Source organism: Hibiscus syriacus, unplaced genomic scaffold (assembly GCF_006381635.1).
Source record: "Hibiscus syriacus cultivar Baekdansim isolate YM2019G1 unplaced genomic scaffold, ASM638163v2 tig00116967_pilon, whole genome shotgun sequence".
Lineage (NCBI taxonomy): Eukaryota > Viridiplantae > Streptophyta > Magnoliopsida > Malvales > Malvaceae > Hibiscus > Hibiscus syriacus.
This window is the reverse complement of record NW_024063491.1, coordinates 110,132-131,161: the sequence shown is the minus strand read 5'-3', so window position 1 is coordinate 131,161 and position 21,030 is coordinate 110,132. Positions and strand designations below refer to the sequence as shown.

The 21,030-nt window shown below is 34.5% G+C and overlaps 2 protein-coding genes across 2 annotated transcripts in view; one reads left to right on the top strand and one right to left on the bottom strand.

Moving 5' to 3' along the window:
• The window catches only part of LOC120191361 (protein SPIRAL1-like 2), a 31,912-nt gene extending 26,409 nt beyond the window's left edge, over positions 1 to 5,503 (top strand). The window contains exon 5 of the mRNA XM_039194325.1: positions 5,492 to 5,503. The gene's annotated coding sequence lies outside the window, so the exon portion shown is untranslated. The remainder of the gene's footprint in view (positions 1 to 5,491) is intronic.
• A 6,655-nt stretch (positions 5,504 to 12,158) lies between these two features.
• Positions 12,159 to 14,454, bottom strand: LOC120191366. The gene is made up of 5 exons (XM_039194327.1): positions 13,842 to 14,454; positions 13,563 to 13,669; positions 13,078 to 13,430; positions 12,486 to 12,923; positions 12,159 to 12,429 (listed from the first exon to the last, which is right to left on the bottom strand). Exons 1-5 carry the CDS (start codon positions 14,452 to 14,454, stop codon positions 12,159 to 12,161), a joined length of 1,782 nt encoding a protein of 593 aa, XP_039050258.1.
• Positions 14,455 to 21,030: the final 6,576 nt, after the last annotated feature.

Here is a 21,030-nt window from a genome sequence, read left to right as displayed (position 1 = left end):
GTCCCCTAACTATGACTTTCATTGTAAATTAGTCCTCAAAATTTTAAACATTCTAATTTCATCCAAAAACTATGACTCTCATTCTAAATTAGTCATTAAACCTTTGAACATTCCAATTTCATCCCCAAACATGAATATCATTCTAAATTGGTACATAAATTTTTCCATATTCTATTTTATCCCCAAATTCATCCAAATATGTAATTCATTTCAACCATAGTTTAACCTAAATTTTATTTTTTCAGACATATAATAATATAACTGGATCTAATAATTTTATTAACAAGGGATGTAATTAGTATATATGTATAATTTATGATTAAATTGAAATGTTCATAAAGTTTGAGGACCAATTTAGAATGAAGATCATAGTTTGAGGATGAAAATGAAATGTTAAAAGTTTGAGGACTTATTTAGAATGATAGTTTAGTTTAGGGATGGAATTAAAATATTTAAAAGTTTAGAGACCAATTTGAAATGAGGATCATATATTGGGAATGTATGATGCAATTAACTCTTTTATAAATAATTTTTTTTTAAAATTATATTTAAATAAAAAATAAATTATAATTGTAATAACTTTTTTCTATCTTTTTATTTTGATCATTTAACTATTAAATTTATATTTTTATCACTTATATCATTGATTTACCATATAATTATTATTCAAATGTTAATTTCTATTATATTAATGATAAAACATATTAGGAAAAAGGATTACTTTTTAATTTAATCTTTAAATGTTAAATATTACAACAACAACAACAACAAAACCCTATTCCCATATGCAATGGGGTAAGGGGAGGTAGGGTAGTAGGCTGTCTCTCAACGCCAAGTTGAGAGCAGCTTCCGTGGAAGACCTCCGGCAGTAAAAAAAAAATAAAAAAATAAAAAAATAAAAAAATAAAGATAAAATACAATGCATGTTTAAATAAATAAATAAAATACGTATGTGAACAATCTTCATATGCAGTCCTCATATGCACGTCTGTAATGGGAAGTAATCCCTACAAATAAACCCCTGCGTAAAAATATCTGCATATAGATAGAAACGTAAGACCCGACCAAAATTATAAAGAGGAAACATGAAGAGCAGTATACACAGAATTCAACGATAGCAGGCTTCGAGAAGGGATAAAGTCAAATGGGTTAAAACCTAAAACTAAGGCAACACTACTCCGCTATCTTAGTTCTAGTCCTTCATTAATTCCAATGACAGAAACGTATAAAAAGTATAAGTGATGAAATTACTACAAAGGCATTAAAGAAGACAAAGATGTCCAATGGATGTGACTCGCTCTACTCGGCTACCCTGGTCTTAAGTCGCCATAATTTCCTATCAGAGGTCATGTCCTCAGTAAGGGCTAAATCATTCAAATCAGATCTCAAGCAGTCTTCCCATTTCCGCCTTGGTCGACCTCTCCTTCTGGTACAGTCGACTGAAATCGACTCTACCCTCCTAACCGCATCCAATGGTTGTCGTCTTTGGACATGCCCAAACCATCGTAGTCTTCCCTTCCTCAATTTTTCGGATACATGCACCACCCCCAAGGACATCCTAATAGCAGAGTTTGGTGTCATGTCCCATAGAGTCCTACCACATACCCATCGAAGCATTCTCATTTCTGCGGCCTCCATCTTCCTTACGTGATCCTTCTTGATAGCCCAACATTCTGATCCATACAACAGTGCTGGTCTTATTGCCATTCTATAAAATTTTCCCTTAAGTTTTAGAGGTACCTTCTTGTCACACAAAACTCCAGTAGCAGCCCTCCACTTTAGCCATCCCGCCTTTATACGGTGTGAAACGTCTTCATCTACACCCCATCTTTACGTATCATAGACCCTAGGTACTTGAAACAATCCTTTGAAGGGAGAACGTGTCCTTCTATTAAATATTTAGCGAAAATTTATTGAAAATTGGTAAAAGTATAAATTGTTGAAGAATATTAAAAGTTACCCTTCATTTTGGTGAATTCAAGATTTAATATTTAGATTTTTTGGGTGAAAGGTATGATTCTATTAAAAAATGATCATATACTAAAATATTTAGATTTTAAATTGTAACATGTGTAATTTCTTATAAATCATAACGTTAGTCGAGTAATAAATATAATTGCTAATAATATTTAAAATTTAAGTGTCAACATCTATATTATTTGAATTAATCGATACTATTGTTTGAAAATCAAATTGTAATTTTAATAAAAAAAATTAAATTGTAACTTTATTCTAACTCAGATTATGTTTTTTTTATAAATGAAGAATATATTCATCCAAAAGAATCACACTTATCTCTATAACAAATCCCAATCAACAACTATAGCTAAAGAGGAAGTAAAGAGGAAGGGACAACCTTAACACACCCATTCAACTTTGAAGCCAAAACGCTCTTAATCAGCATAACCATACCCTCCACCTGTTTAGGAAGCGTCCTGTGGATCATACCATTTTTTCCTGCTAAATGTAGTAAAGATTGTTGTGGAATTCGGGTTCATTTCCACCAATAATAACAAATTCACCTTGAAAACTATTATCTAGGTGACTAGTGTGAAAACGATTGTACTAAAAATCACCTCAAGGTAGATTCCCAGGAAAGAGGAGGGTCACAATGGTCCCTCTTAAAACCCACTTTCCTTAGACAAAACTACCAAGACAAGTAATTTTAATAGGACAATAATTAACAACAATTATACCCGACAATAGCTATTAAATAGACATAAAAGAGAACACCAAAATTTAACGAGGTTAGGCCAAAATTATACCTACCTCCTCGAACACTACTAAAATAATATTTCACTAATAGAGGAAATATTACAAAGAGAAAGAAATAGTACAAATAGCCTTTAATATAGAAGAAGGCTTATATTTGTGGGATGCAAAACTAAGGAGGAGTATGGCTCTATTTATAACAAAAGCATTTCCCCTCCTCCTTATACACAACCAATGTGGGACTTTGCCAAAAAACCAACAAATCTCCACATTGGAAAATTCCACACACATCTCTAAAAAATCCAATATTCAGTAGTGTCTGCAAATTCATCTTTCAATTTGTAACAATATTGACCAAGTCTAAACAATATTTAAACTTGACCGCAGTTACCACTTTTGTCAACATATCAACAGGATTCTCAGTGGTCCGAATCTTCTGGATTATGACTCCACTTTCTTTTAGAATCTCTCGTACAAAGTGATATCGAATATTGATGTGCTTCGTCCTTGCATGATAAACTTGGTTCTTTGCTAAATGAATTGCACTCTGACTGTCACAATGCACTTTGATGTGCTTATGTCCCATTCCCAATTCACCAAACAACCCTTGAAGACAAATTGCCTCCTTCACAGCCTCTGTAATTGCCATATACTCTGCCTTTGTAGTAGACAAAGTCATTGTTGACTGTAAGGTGGACTTCCAACTGATTGGTGCATTTGCAAATATAAACACATAACCAGTAGTTGATCGACGCTTGTCCAAATCACATGCATAGTCTGAATCACAATACACAACTACACAATGACCATCTTGTTTGTCTTGCTGAAAGACCAAACCAACATCTACGGTGTTCAGAATATACCTCAGAATCCATTTCACAGCTTGCTAATGCTCCTTTCCAGATCATACATATACCTGGTCACAACCCCAACTGCCTGTGAAATATCAGGTCTCGTACACACTATTGCATACATCAAGCTACCAACAGCACTTGCATATAGAACCTTTGACATGTATTCCCTTAAGGTGGACTTCCACTGACTGGTGCATTTGCAAATGTAAACACATAACTAGTAGTTGATCGACGCTTGTCAAATCACATGCATAGTCTGATCACAAGGTGGACTTCCACTGACTGGTGCATTTGCAAATGTAAACACATAACTAGTAGTTGATCGACGCTTGTCCAAATCACATGCATAGTCTGATCACAATACCCAACTACACAATGACCATCTGTTTGTCTTGCTGAAAGACCAACCAATCTACGGTGTTCAGAATATACCTCAGAATCCATTTCACAGCTTGCTAATGCTCCTTTCCAAGATCATGCATATACCTGGTCACAACCCCAACTGCCTGTGAAATATCAGGTCTCGTACACACTATTGCATACATCAAGCTACCAACAGCACTTGCATATGGAACCTTTGACATGTATTCCCTTTTTGCATCATCCTAGGTAATGGATGCACCGAGCTTGAAATGAGGAGCATGAGGTGTACTAACTGGTTTTGACTTCTCATTCATGCCAAAACGTTTTAGTACCTTTCTCAGATATTCTTTCTGAGACAAACAAAGCCTCCTCAATTTCTTATCCCTTGATATCTCCATGCTTAGAATCTTCTTCGCTTCACCAAGATCCTTCATCTCAAACTCCCTGTTCAATTGAGTCTTTAGTTTCGTAATTTCTGTCTGACTCTTGGAAGCTATCAACATATCATCAACATAAAGAAGAAGATATATATATATGATCCGTCTTGTAGCTTGCGTAAATACACACAATGATCATATTTGCTTCTTGTGTACTTCTGCCCTATCATAAACTTGTCAAATCGCTTGTACCACTGCCTTGGAGATTGCTTCAATCCGTACAATGATTTTTCTAATTTGCACACCATCTCTTCTTTTTCAACAACTTTGAATCCATCTGGTTGAGTCATGTAGATTTCCTCATCCAAGTCTCCATGTAAAAAATTAGTTTTTACATCCATCTGAACTAGTTCCAAATCCAACTGTGCTACCAAAGCCAACAAAATTCTGATGGAGGAATGTGTTACAACTGGAGAAAATACTTCATTATAATCAACTCCCTCCGTTTGAGCGTAGCATTTAGCCACCAATCTTGCTTTATAGTGGATGTTATTCTTGTCAGGAAATCCATCTTTCATTGCATATACCCACTTGCACCCAATTGCCTTCTTTCCTTTCGGAAGACTAGCTAGTTTCCATGTCTGATTCTTTTGAAGGGATTGCATTTCTTCATTCACGGCGATCCTCCACTTTTTATGTTCTGAACTTTGGACTGCTTCATTAAAAGTGGCAGGAACGTCATCAATTGCAATTGGTGATGCAAAAGAGACCATATCAACATAACGAGCAGGTTGTCTAATGGTCATCTTTTCCTTTCTGAGTGCAATTGATTCATGTTGTTGTGGAGGTTCTTGGGTCTGAACCTCTTCTTCATATGACTCTTCTTCTATCATAAGAGAGTCAACATCAGTTTCTTTACTGGCTGGGTCAATTATGATTCCTTCAAACTCCACCTGTTTGGGACTTCCATCTGTCTGCTCCAATTTTTCTGAAGTCACCTTTCTCAACATGGTAGATTCATCAAAGGTAACATCCCTGCTGAAGATTATTTTCTTTGTTTTTGGACACCAAAGATGATAGCCTTTCACACCAGAGGTAATCCCCATAAATATCACATTCTTTGATCTTGGATCCAGCTTTGACTCCTTAACATGGTAGTATGCAGTGAAACCAAACACATGTAAGGAATCATAATATGTAGCAAGTTCTCCAAACCATTTCTCTAATGGTGTTTTTACTACCAATAGCAGTCGATGGTAAGCGGTTGACAAGATGACAAGCATAGACCAAAGCCTCAGCCTAAAATTCTTTGCCTAACCCAACATTAGACAACATACACCGAACCTTCTCCACTAATGTACGATTCATACGCTCTGCCACCCCGTTCTGTTGTGGTTTACTTCTGACAGTGAAGTGCCTGACAATACATTCTTCTTCACAGACTTTCAGAAATGGATCATTTTTGTACTCTCCACCACTGTCTGTACGGAGACGTTTGATTTTTCTACCTGTTTGAGTCTCCACCATCTTTTTCCATTTAAGGAAAAATCCTAGCACCTCATCCTTCGTATTCATTGTATACACCCAAACTCTCCGGGAAAAATCATCAACAAAGGTGACATAATAGTGTGTTCCTCCCAATGAAGTTATCTTGGAAGGCCCCCATACATCTGAATGAACATAATCCAAAATACCTTTAGTATCATGGATTGCTGTTCCAAATTTCACCCTCGTCTTCTTACCTTTGATGCAATGCTCACAAAAAGCTAATTTACAATCCCGAGCACACTTCAATAATCCTTGATCTATCAGCAATTTCAAGGATTTTTCACCAACATGCCCCAAGCGCATATGCCATAACCTGGTTGCTTCTGACCCCTGTTCATCAGTAGAAGCTGCCACTGCTGTTGTCCCAACAATTGTTTCTTTTCCGGATTCCCTTCATTATCACCAGTGCACCAGAGATAATCCTCATAATCTCATCTTTTGCCCTCACTTCTAAATCTTTTGACTCTAAGGTTCCCACAGAGATGAGATTTCTCATTAAATCTGGTACATAATGGACACCTGTTAAGGTTCTGATTGATCCATCCTGATTCCTCAAGCAAATTGAACTAATCCCAAGTGTGTTAAGAGGAGAATTATTTGCTGTGTAGACAAATTCCACCTTTTAGTTCTTTAAAATCAAAGAACCATTCTTTATTGGGGGTCATATGGTGGCTACAAGCTGAATCTAACAGCCATGAACTGAAACAGCTGGTTGATGGCGTAGCAGCGAATGCGAAATCTGAATCTGTATCATCATACTCGACCACATTTGATTCTGAGATAACCTTTCCCCTTTCAGGTTTGCCTTTATTCTTTAGCCTGTGATATTCTTTTTTCCAGTGCCATTTTTCTCGACAAAAGGCACATTCATCTTTGCTCAATCTGGACTTTGACTTTGATCTCCCTCTCCTTCCTTTATTATGACTCTTCGAATGGCCTCTAACAATAAGAGCTTCTGCTTCGACACTTTTGTTTTATTGTTTGTCTTTCTTTATCAATTCATAACTATACAAGGCATCAGTTACTTCACTGAGAGACACATCAACCTTCCCATGAAGTAGAGTAGTTTCAAGATACTCAAACTCATCAGGAAGTGATCCCATCAACATCAGAGCTAGATCTTTGTCTTCAAAAGTCACGTCCATATTCATCAGATCAGTCACCAGCTGATTAAAGCTAGTAATGTGATCATTTATAGTGGTACCTGATACATAGTTGAAGCGGAACAATCTCTTTTTCATGTAGAGCTTGTTCTGACCGCTTTTCTTCAAAAAAATTTCCTCCGATGCCTTCCACAATTTACTTGCAGAAGTTTCCTTAGAAAATGCATACTTCTGCTCTCTAGAAAGACACGATCGAATAGTACCACATGCCAATCTATTGATCATCTTCCATTCTTTTTCCTCAACATCATATGGTTTCTCTCCTTCAATAGCAATGTCTAGACCCTGTTGAAATAGGGCATCTAGAACCTCACTTTGCCATATGCCGAAATGACCGGTGCCATAACAATCTCCACTGCAAATCTAACATTTCTTGCGGATATTTTTGTGTCGTCTGTCATTTCTGCTACAAATTCTATTTAATAGCTGTCAATGCGGAATGTCAATTACCCCAAGGAATTTTTTTTCTGATGTGGAAGATCAACCTAAGCCGCAACCACAGAGCATACTAAAATAAACCGAGAGCTCTGATACCAATTGTTGTGGAATTCAGGTTAATTTCCACCAATAATAACAAATTCACCTTGAAAACTATTATCTAGGTGACTAGTGTGAAAACGATTGTACTAAAAATCACCCCAAGGTAGATTTCCAGGAAAGAGAAGGGGTCACAATGGTCTCTCTTAAAACCCACTTTCCTTAGACAGAACTACCAAGACAAGTAATTTTAATAGGACAATAATTAACAACAACTATACCCGATAATAGCTATTAAATAGACATAAAAGAGAACACCAAAATTTAACGAGGTTAGGCCAAAATTATACCTACCTCCTCGAACACTACTAAAATAACATTTCACTAATAGAGGAAATATTACAAAGAGAAAGAAAGAGTACAAATAACCTTTAATATAGAAGAATGCTTATATTTGTGGGATGCAAAACTAAGGAGGAGTATGTCTTTATTTATAACAAAAGAATTTCCCCTCCTCCTTATACACAACCAATGTGGGACTTTGCCAAAAAACCAAAAAAGATGACTACACCAACTAACCCGAAAAACAATAGCCCTCAAGGACTTCCCCCTACCCCAATCTTGCACCCGACGAAACATATTCCCCAACTAGAAGTAGCACCATTAACCTGATAATCTTGCATAACCATACCTCAAACACCCCTCGAGAAAACATACCCACTAAATAAGTGGTCCCTTGTTTCATCATTACCATCACAAAGAACACAAGTAGGGTCTAGATGACCACCCCAACAAAGTGTTCGAACCCTCGATGACAATCAATCTAAAATTACCAACCAAGATATAAAAGAATGACGGGGTATTGATAAACCTCTCCAAATAATACAAGTCTAGGAAACTTTATCGTGCTTATGTTGAAGAGCATCCATACTTTCCTAGCTTGGAATTGCCCATCAAAATCCCCACAAGAGAAAAGTCATCATGCAACTTCAAAATATTCCTTCTTGTCCAACTATAACAATTTTTTAATGGAACTTGCCAAATAGAACACCAATGCAAAACATAGGCTTCAATCCAAGTAGTATATAACGAACCAGCTTTGACAAGGATAATCCATAAACAACACAACATACAAGTTTTATTCTAAACTAAAATATTCTTCAATCCAAGCCCACCCTTATACTTGGGATGGTAGACCATTTCCCAACTAACTCAAACTCCTCGAGACGAATGATATATGAGGATGTATATTGGTTTGAATGGATGCGATAATACTCTCTTCATGCTCATATTCATTTAGAATTTCATTCTTATTTTCACCTCACAAACCGTTATAGGTGCAAAATTCAAAATCAATAACAGTCTTGTGACTCGCAAAACTAAAATCATCCCACCACATTGTTTTATTATCTTGTCTAACTTCTTTAATCCATGCATGTACTTGGGATTTTACATAAACTATCGAGTGAATCTTTGGTGAATGGTGGAAATTGGAATTGATGTATGCTTGAGGACAAGCATTGAATAAGTGAGGGGGAATTTGATAAGAGTTTAATATTACATATTTTTGTTATTATTAACTCATTTATCACTTGAATATTACTGATTTATCTTTATTTTGAGTTTATTTTGGATATGAACTTCATTGGATTAATTAGCCTATAAACTAGTAGATTTTGATAGTCCATTCAATATCTTATAGAAGACAAGCAGAACTTCCTTGAATATTTAATTTGGAATTTACCTGAGACAAGGTTATCTAGAAGATGAAGAATAATTCAACCATAATAATTAAATATTATCTTTTGTGATAAACAATTTTAATTTAGGATTTTTAGTTTGATTATTCTATTATTATTTTGTTTAAGAATTAGTTATTTTATTAGAACTCTTATTAGAATTTCTAGTTTGATTATTTTAGTAATTAGTTATTTTATCTGCTTAGAACTATGGGGTTATAAATACTCCTTAGGTTCAACAGTTGAAACTCATATTGAAATTTATTTTCCTTGGTTATTTATTAAAGTTATACTTTTCTTTCATATCCATATTTCTTTATTTATTTATTTTATTTCATTATTTTCTCTTTACAATGCTAAGCATGATCAAATCCATGCTTGACTAAACATCTGCTTAGCCAAAGTTTTTTGCGAAACTCAATTTCAATCGTGAGAATTGAATTTTGATCTTCATACATTCAAATCGTATTCTTGATTCTTTGGAAACTGGGGGTGGAAATCGATAATTCTATTAAAAATGATTACTTCTTCAACTCAAAAGTTACACGTTGATTTGAAGACTGTTTTGCTTGAAGTTTGGAAGTCGGATCGGTTGGTCGTAATTCGACTTTCTGTGAACAAACTTAGCGGCGGTCTGTTAAGGGGAATCAAGAGAAAGTTCGATTTTTGGTGAGATGCTATAACTCGAGTTGGGCTTTCCAGAATTTAAAATTATTTTGGATCTAACGGAGATAGACTTGGCTAGACCAACAAAGATTAGATTTTAGAGATAGACTTGGAAATTTCGATTAACCGGAGAGAAGAAGCTACAGGGGTTGGACCTTGTTGACTGTAACCGACATACATCATGAAGGGAAAATTTTATTTCGATGATCGATCGAAATTGAGGCTAAGAAAAACCTGTATAAACATAACAAACAACCAACCCTACCACAACATAGGTAGACAAGAGACAACAATAAAAAAAGAAAAAAAAAGAATACCTCACAACCCAAGTATCACAAATCAACTATCTCTATAACAAATCCCAATCAGCAGCTATAGCTAAGAGGAAGGTATTATTAAAAGTTTTAAAATGATTCTCTAACTATAAAGTGTTGATTTGTTGAGTCTCTGGACTACTAAAAGTTACAAAATGGTCACCGACTATTCATTATGTTCCAAACTCGTCATTTTCTATTAAAAACTGATGGTATTATAAGGTGAAAGTTAACTTGTTGACTGTGATATGATAAAATCTGATCCCAAAATCTTAAACGACTATCATATTCCAGTCATCATGTTAACGCCTAACTTAGACAACCACTAATTTTTTAATCAAAAAGGACAATTTTGAAACATAATGAATGATCGAGTGACCATTTTGTAGCTTTCAATAGTCGAGAGGCTTAACACAACAACATTCTATAGTCAGAGAACCATTTTCTAACTTTTAATAATCAAAGGACTTAATAAAGCAGTCCACTATAGTCGGGGGACCATTTGTGTACTTTACCCTTTATTATAATATTATAATGAATAATTTATTATAATTTAATAATTTTATTAATAATTTTATAATTTTTAAAATTAAAATGATCATTTAAGAGTAAAATTTAATTATATGTTTTGTACTTTATCTATTAATTTATGATTAACGTGCAAATGCAAAAAGAAAGCATAATAAACAAATTTTGTTTAGTGCTCAGTATATTTATCATATTTTAGTTATGGAAAACACAAAATACTTTAAGGGTAAACTATGAAGATAGTCCCCTATGTTTTCATTTTAACGAACTTTGGTCACCAATTTAAAAATTAAAGGGGAATTGTCTCTAATGTTATTGATTCATTCGATTTTAATCTCTAACATTATTGATTCATTCGGTTTTAGTCCCTTAACCATTAACTCTCTTTTGGTTTTAGTCCCTCAATCATGTTAGGGACTTAAAAAAAAAGAGACTTAAATAAAAGGGTTAACAAAAATTGATGGTTGAGAGACTAAAATTGAACGGATCAATAACGTTAGGAATCATTTCTCTTTAATTTTTAAATTATTGACCAAAGTTGGGTCAGACCCTAAACACAGGAAACTATCCACATAGTTTACCCATACTTTAAATAAATAGAAATATATGAAATGTCAGCTCTTTCTGGAGGAAAAAATTAGACCAAACCTTTTTCTACAGACTACTGGTCCCATAATCTAAATTGCGAAATAATACTAATAATTTAAAGGGTTGTTTTTGTAATTACAAAATCTTACTTCCATTTTCAGTCAATCTCAAGACTCCGCTTTGCTTTTCTCGTTTCCCATTTCCTCTTTTTTGAATAATCTCACGCAGAGGGAAATCAATTCGTTGTTGGATCTCACTAAGGTAATTTGTTCTTTTCATTCGATTGCATCTCAATTTCTTTTTCTTTTTGGATAAATTCCTCATATTATTATCCAAGAAGCAGTAGAAAAAAATCACTGCTACAATAAATACAGACCACCCAAACCAAACATAATTAACCTTCTAAGAGGAGGTAATCCTCCAAGCCTGGCAAAGTCTACGATTAACTATACTACTTTTAATCACAATTCTAGCTGCCTTCACCCTCACTACCTCTTTAATACAATTCACCACATTATCTATATCCCTACTCACTCCTCTAAACTGTTTATAATTCCTCTCCATCCTTATGCAGTAAACATAAGCACACCAAGCAATTCTATGAACAAACACAAAGAAAGTTTTACCTTTGAACCTATTAACAACCCAATTCAGTTCATTATCCCAGGTGCACCCTTAACTAGGATATCACCTTTATTCCAAAAGAACCTGGCACAAAGTTGGTCAACCCTTATACAACAGTAGCAGGTAAGATAAGTTGTCTGCACCAGAAATTAGCTATGCTAAATAAAACAACCTTCACCAGTTGTAATATACCAGCATAAGTCAGTCATCTGTTGGACCAGTGTCCCAACTTAGCTTTGATTTTCTCCACCAAGGCAGTACAGTCTTTCTCAGTCAGTTTTCTAGGGACAAGAGGAACCCCCAGGTATCTCACTAGGAGACAACCATTAGTAAATCCAGTAGTCTCTTGAATCAGAGTCCTCTGCCTTTCATTTATACCAACAATGTATATTTCAATCTTAGAGACATTAAGTCTAAGCCCAGACATCACATAAAACCTATCCAAAACACATTTAACCCCAACAATTGAATCCAAACTACATTTGCAAAAAATAAGTAAATCATCAGCAAAACACAAGTGAGTTAGATTCACTCTTTTGCACTTAGGATGAAACTGAATTTTTTTTCTGAGGCAGTAACATCAAGCAATTTGGACATGATGTTCATAGCAATGATAAATAAGTAAGGGGATAAAGGGTCCCCCTGGCTAACCCCTCTTCTCCCTCTAAAATATCCCACAAGGCTACCATTCAGAATAATAGAGAATCTAGAATCCATAACACAAGCCTCAATCCAACCCCTAAACTGTTCTGGCAACCCTAACCCCTTCAAGACAGCAAGCAAAAACTTCCAACTTAAAGAATCAAAGGCTTTTTGTAAATCAGCTTTAATAGCACATCTAGGAGAAATAGAACTTCTTTCATACCCTCTGACAAGCTCTTGAGCCAAGAGTGTATTGCTTTCAATATTTCTCCCCCTCACAAAGGCTGACTGATTAGGAGCAATCATCTCAGGAAGGTATCCAACCAGTCTACACACCAGTATCTTAGTGACAGTCTTATAAAAACAGAGCAGCAGGATATAGGTCTAAAATCCATAGCTTTACAAGAGTTAGGCTTCTTAGGAGCTAAAGCTATGGAATAGAGTTAAAAGTAGGCAAAATTCTAGAAGTTTCAAAAAAATACCTCACATCAGCAATAAAATCAACTCTAATAATGTCCCAGGCATATTGAAAGAACCCAACAGTGTATCCATCTGGGCCAAGGGCTTTATCCTTGCCTTGATTCCATAAAGCCATTTTAATTTCATCATTAGTGACAGGTTTGACTAAGTCTTCATTAGCACATGCAGGAAGGGTGTACCCCAATAAATCTACCACCAAATTGTTAGTACACCCCTGCACAACATCATCAACAGAACCAATATGCCTTGTAAAATAGTTCACAAGTTCATCAGCTATGGAATCGAATGTTTCCAATTTATTCCCACCCTCATCAACTAGGACCCTTATTGTGTTTCTCTTTCTTTTAACTGCCACCTGAGAATGAAAAAACTTAGTGCATTGATCTTCATTAATCAACCAGTCCACCTTAGCCTTCTGCTGGTAGAATAATCTTTCAGCATTTTCTAAATCACTAAGCTATTGGCCTAGTTTCCTTTCATTCATCACATCACCAAGAATCTCTCCAGAGAGGTTCAATAGCTGTTGTTTCTCCAATTGAATCCTTTTTTCAGCCACTTTCTCAGTTATATTAGCAAAGCATCTTTTATTGAAAGCTTTCAGCACATGATTAAGTCTCTTCAATTTATAAAACAGGACTTGCATAGGGTCCCCCTGCACATCCTCAGCCCAAGACTGCCCAACCACCTCCTTAAATTCATGATGCAATGCCCAAAAGTTAAAAATTTAAAGGGCTTTGGCCTAAAAGCAAGGCTCTCATGAGTGCACCAAGCAACTGCCATGCAATGATCAAAAACTCCAGGGGCTTGAAACTCCACATGACAGTTTGGAAATTCCTCACACCATTGATCATTAACCATAACTCTATCCAATTTTCTGGCAATGAAGCTCTCTTCATGTATATTAGGCCAAGTAAACACATGCCCAAAAAAGGGTGATCAACTAGACCCAAATATGTCATACAGTTCCTCAAGTCCTCCATTTCTGATGTGAGGTGCCCATCCTCATACTTTGAGCTCTCCATAGCTTCAGCAGTAATGTTCAAATCTCCCCCAACCAACCAAATATTACTACCAACCAAAGAACTAACATTAGAGAGTTTATTCCATAGCCCATTCCTTGAAACACCATTATTGCTACCATACACCGTAGATACAACAACACTTCTACCAACCAAGTAACCCTGAGTAGAAATAAAATGATCTTCCACTTTCAGAACTGAACATTGTAAATTCTTCCTCCACAGGACCCAGATCCTACCATTATCTAAGCAACTGTAATTCCAGCAGTAACTCCACTCTTCCACAAACTGAGTCATAACATTTTGAGCCTTAATCTCTTTGACTCGAGTTTCAAGCAAACAAATAATCTCAGCATGCATTTTCTCTATACGAGACATAACACTCTTTTATTTTTGGAATGGTTGAATCCCCTAATATTCCAAAATATCACAGTCATAAAATGAAAGGAAAAAGGAAATGAAGCCGAGAACTAAAAAGGAAAAACGATTTTGAATCTTGAAAAGTTAACTCGAACCATGAGTCAAGCTCAGTGCATTTAGAAATTCAAGTTTCTTTCCTTTTTTTAATCATATTTTATGAGTTTTGAACTTGTATATTAGATCTATGTTAGTTTTTTGGTTGATTAAGATGTGATTTGGTGGTTTTATCTTAGCATTTTGTTGATTGGAATCTGGTCAAATGAAGGTTTGTTCTTTTTTTTATTAGATCTCTTAAAATGTGATAGATACTGCTGATGCTACATGTTGCTTTAAGTGGTATGGAATTTAGACAGATTAATTTAAATATGTATTTCTCTCACTTAAAAGAAAATTTCGGTTCTGTTTGGTTGGTAGTGATTCTGCATTATCTTATCTTGAACTTCTTATTAGTTGGTTTAGTGCCCAATTCTTTTGATGATAATAGTTCTGATAAGTGCTTAATTTACTTAATATTTTACTTTTAAATTACTCTTTAATCATTGATTTTTGTGGCTTATTTGTTCATTTTAATTCATTTTCTGTATAGGACGTAAGATTATGGAAATTGCACAAAAAGGACACAATTCTGCAGATTTTTTATTTTTGGAATCAAAGCTGGCTGGAATTCAGATTTGGATTAAACTAAAATTTAGGATAATATTTTAAACATTATATTTTATCTTTGTATTTTAGTTTAAATAGGTTTTTAGTATTTTAATTAAGTTTTAGGATATTATTTTTATATTTTATCTTTATCTTTGTATTTTAGTTTAAATAGGTTTTAGTATTTTAATTAGGATTTAGAATATTATATTATTTTTTTAGGTATTTTAGTTTAAATAGTTTTAAGTGTTTTAATTAGGATTTAAGATGTTTTAGCTTGTTTTTAGGATTTTGAAGGCTATTAATACCCTCTAAGGGTGAGCCTAAGAACATATCTCTCATTTGAGAATAAAATCTTCTTTTTCTCTCTAGCTTTATCTCTATTTTTCACATACTTTTCTATTATGCTAAGTATGACTTTGGTTATGTTTAACTAATTTTCTTTCAAGCCGAAGACTAAAGCGAAGGCTCAATTCCAAACGTGAGAATTGTAATGTACTTAAATCGCTTCGGATTTTATCTCTGTTTTCTGAAGCTTACTTTTCAAATCAAAACTATTTCGACATTGGTCCGGATATTGTTATGGTTAATGTTTGAAGAAGGTTTTTCTTATTGAAGCATATTCAACTTTCAAAGAACACACTTAGCAAAATTGTTTGCTAAGAGGAAACTGAGATCGGAATCAATTGTTGTTGAAACGACACAATCCGAGTTGGCAGCGAAGAATTGTTCTTGTAAGCTTACGTGAATCTTGAAGTAAAAATTTGTTTCGATGATCCGAGGAATTTGAGGCGAAGCTGAAGTCTGAGGCTGATTTCACAATAAGTTTCTCTTTATCTTAATCACTTTAATTTGTTTATTTAATTCTTATTTTTTAACCACAACTTTTTTAAAAAATCCCCTTTTTATATTTATTACTATTAATATTTATTATTATATTATTTTTCTTTTCTTTTATTTTATTTTAATATATCTTTTTCAACTTCATCTGGAATTCTATCTTTTTCTAAAATCAAGAAAGAGTTTTATTAAATCAGAAACACCACAGTCCTTATGAATCGTGGTGGTGGTACGACGAAGTCCAAACTAAGGTGAAGACAAAGCAAACTTGCTTCAAGGAGTTTCTACAATGCAATGACGACGAAGAAAGGTCGAGAGCTAAACAAATATACAAGGAGGCAAAGCGGGAAGCCAAGAAAATGGTGGCTAAAGCAAATGATAAGGCATACGAGGAAATGTACAAGAGATTAGACACCAAGGAAGGACAAAACGGCATCTTCAGGCTTGCAAAATGTAACATCCGCAATACCGGGTTAGTGACCAAATTGTAAAGTTTCAGAATTTGGTGACTAAAGTATAAGAATGAAATAGTTCAATGATTATTGGATATATGATGAAGGTTAATTAGTAATTATTAAAGGAAATTAAGGGTTAAATGGTCATTTGACTAGAAAGATTTTTTATCTTTCTTTATAAAGGTGATATAAACGTGGGAAGGGTGAGAAGAAAAGAAAGTTCTGGAGCTGGGTCATTTCCTTCCTCCTCTCTTCCCGTATGCTCCATGACAAAGGTAAGTTTAATTTTGGTTGGTTAATTCTTGAGTTTTAAGCTTAGTTTTGATTCTTTGGGTATTAAATAAGCTTAAGGAAAGCTTATATGGGATTTAAACAAGAAGATAAAGGAATTATGAAGGAATTTCGAATATGAGTTTTAAGATGAAATTTTGATATGGTATGGTTATTGAAGTTTTATGGATGAATTTGACTTGTCATCAATCTAATTAAGAAGTATGAAGTGTTAGAATTGGAATTAGAACACATTGAAAATTTGGTATGATTCTTGAATCTCATATGGAAGATAGGATTTTGAGGTTTAAGAGGAAATAAATGAATATAGATTGGTTTAAGTATGTGTACTAGAGTTAAGAATGAAAAGGGGATGATATATGAAGTGTTTGAGATGAAATGAAGTAATTTTCGAGTTAAAAATATGATTTCTAGGTAAGGGGAATCGGTACCCATTCAAGGGGGAACCGATACCCCTTCAAACGAACAAAAATTTCCAGAATGTCATGAGGGAATCGATACCCCCTTAGTAGGGAACCGATTCCCCCCTAAAGGAAAAATGTGAATATTGGTTTAATAAGTTCGTTTAAGTTGCTAGTATCTAATTACAAGGTGTAGGTATCTAATGATTGCCTTAAAATGTACATTTATGTAGATTCTGCGCGTAAAGCAATTCCGGAACATTTGGCAAGTAAGATCGATCAAGGGAAAGATAATAGATTGAAATTGACTAGTGAGGCCAGGTGAGTGCATACTAGTGACATGTAGCGTTTAATGGAAATAAGACTTGCGATGAGTCTATTTCTAGAGTAATATGCATGAAGTCATAGACATGATTATGTGTTGGTTATAACTATATGTGATTATATGTATTACATTGATTGTATGTATGCATGACTAAAGATAATGATATGATTTGTATATGCTATATGATTTATGTAAGACTTTATTATGTAATAATGGAAGAACATGGAATAAGTTATATGATAGAGTCATAAGAGATGAAATGAACATGAGAGAATAAGATAATCAAGTATAAGTCATATTATATGGTATAAGCGATTATACGAGAAATGTTAGGAGACTCTAAGAGAATAGTATGAATTCGAGGGCATAAATAAGGATACATAAGTTATATAGAGAAGATTGATAAATTAAAGGAAACTATGGTTTATGTATTAAAGTGAAAAGCTACAAAGTTTTATTAAAGAGTATTGTGGAAGTCATGAGAAATTGAACTAAATAAATAGATGGTTTATGTGACTAAAAAGGGAAAATGATATAAAATAAGTTATGAAATTATAGGAATATAGAAGATAAGTCGAGAGATGTAGTGAAATAGAAATAAATGTTTATTAAGGGTCATAGGAGAACCAATATATGTAATATGATAATGAAATATAAGACTATGTGGATACATGGTTATGAGATAAAATATGTAATAATAGGAAAATATGATGAAAGTGAGTTTATAAGAAGTGATATGAACTAGGTAAACATGGGTAACAATATATGCATAATGGAAACATGAGTTGGACAAGTACCTAGTGGTATGATTTATTATGAGAATTAGTATAATGGAACTATATGAAAAGATTATAATGAATATATGAAATTGAATTAAGTAAAGAGATTAAATTAGTACCTAAATAAAAATACTATTAAATGATATATGTTTAGAAATACGACATAATTCATAATCTAAGGGAATACAAAGGAATAGAGCATAAGGTAGATAATATGATATCCGTTATTATATATCTATATGATATATGTCATCAGGTAATATGAAAGGACTCTGAAAATTGATATAAGCTATGAGAAAGTGTTCTAGGTGTTTCTATCTGTTATATGAAGCATATATGATCATAGGTGAACAAGATATGATATGTATGTTTATATGAATATCTGAGAAATGATCTAAGCTATATGATATGATATGTGTGATTATGTGCACTTTGTGATATATGTTATATGATATGGATCTATGTAACTACGTGAGAAAGTATATAAGCTATGTGACATGTAAATGTGACTCATATGAAAATGTTCTATGAGTAATTGAACTATGTGTTATGTGAAATGATAAGTATAAAAGAAAATGCCCATGTTATGTGTCTTGAGAGCTAGGGGTATAGTTGGCATGCCAAGAGTCGAGGGTCTACGCGGTCCTTCGGGACATATGTATATTCTTTGGAACATGTGTGAAGTCTGGAAAGACACATACTTGATCCCTAGTATATGTATATGATTCTTAAGGAATAATATGTGGTCCTTATGGACATTATTATATGGCACTACGGTGCAATTCTACGCGGTCTTTCGGGATATATATATATTCTGTGGAACATGTGTGAAGTCTTGAAAGACACATACTTGATCCCTAGTATATGTATATGATTCTTAAGGAATAATATGTGGTCCTTATGAACATTATTATACGAGCTGTGGTGACAGCATTAGTGCACAACCTCTATAGACTCACATATCGATAGTTCTCACATATGTACATGGGCTAATCCAGAGATATGAACAAATATATGTTAGTGGTATGATAAATGTTATAGAAATGATATGATGTTGTGTGTGTATAGTGTTTGATTGAAAAGGTTAAAGTATGTGATTACATGATAAACTGTTAATGATGAATTATGTGTATGTATGTATTTACTGTAATTAATCTGATATGATTTTATATGATACGAAGAATGCATGGAATTGGTATAACATGATAGAACAGAACATGCATGTATTGATATATGTTATAAAGTGCATTATAAGTTGTTATGCCTCACTAAGTCTTCGACTTAGCGTGTGATTGTTTCACACGTAGGTTTCGAGAAGAGTAAAGAGTAATGCGGAGCAAGACAGGTCAGTTCTCCTTACCAAATGTCAGATCAGAAAATATATGTACTGGTTATAGAGTGTAGTTGGCATGTAGTCTAAAGATATAAATTGTATGAACTCTGATATATTTTGTAAACGTTTTGAATAAGTTAAATGTATCATAGTTTTTAAATTACTCACTATTTTATACGAATAAATGTTTGAAAAGTCAATGTGACACTTCGGACTCGTATCTGGGTTGGATACGGGTTGGGGGTGTTACACAAAATCTAGGGAGAATAGGAAAAATGATCTAGGTAGCATTAGGTTTATTAAGGACAACAATGGTGTTCTTCTAGTGAAAGATCATGATATTAAGAGGGTTTGGGGTAGTTACTTCTTTGGCTTATTTAATAAGTGTGCCTCTCCCTGTATAGATAGTACCGTTGATGGGTCAGCCGACCATCATAATACGGCCAATGACTTCCCTACAAGTAAGATTGGGTTTGAGGAAGTCAAAATGGCTCTTAGAAAGATGGGAAGGGACAAAGCTGTCGGTCTTGATCAAATTCCTATCACTGTGTGGTTGGCCCTAGGAGAAGAGGGAGTTAAGTGGTTGACCAACATCTTTAATATTATTTTAGAGACTGCCAAGATGCCAGAGGAGTGGAGAGAGTCCACGGTGATACCAATCTATAAGAATAAAGGAGATCCCCAACGTTGTGGTAGCTACAGAGGTATTAAACTACTCAGCCATACCATGAAGCTATGAGAAAGGGTGATAGAGGCTAGGTTGAGACAAGTTACTAGGGTTTCGGAAAACCAATTTGGATTTATACCAGGCAGGTCTACCACGGAGGCGATTCATCTACTTCGATGACTTATGGAGAAATATAGGGAAAAGTCTAGAGATCTTCACATGGCGTTCATTGACCTTGAGAAGGCTTATGATAGTGTTCCACGAGATACGATTTGGAAGACTTTGGAAACGAGACGGATCCTAACTGCTTATATCCGGGTGATTCGTGATATGTATTGTAGATCTACTACATACGTCAGGACTACAGTTGGCGACACTGAGGCATTCCCGGTGGAAATCGGACTCCACCAGGGGTCGGCTCTTAGTCCTTACATCTTCTCCTTGACTATGGATGACATCTATTGTGCGACACCAGACGGTGTACCATGGTGTATGCTTTTCGCTGACGATATTGTCCTAGTTGCTGAAACAAAATCTGAGTTGAATAATAGACTGACTACCTGGAAGACTACTTTGGAAGAAAAAGGTCTAAGGATCAATATTGAAAAGACAGAGTATTTATACTCAAACTTCAGTGGAGACCAAAACGATGAAGATGTAGAAGTATGCATAGAAGGACACTTTCTCCCCTCAAAGGATTGTTTCAAGTACCTAGGGTCTATGATACATAAAGATGGGGGTGTAGATGATGATGTACCACACCGTATAAAGGCGGGATGGCTA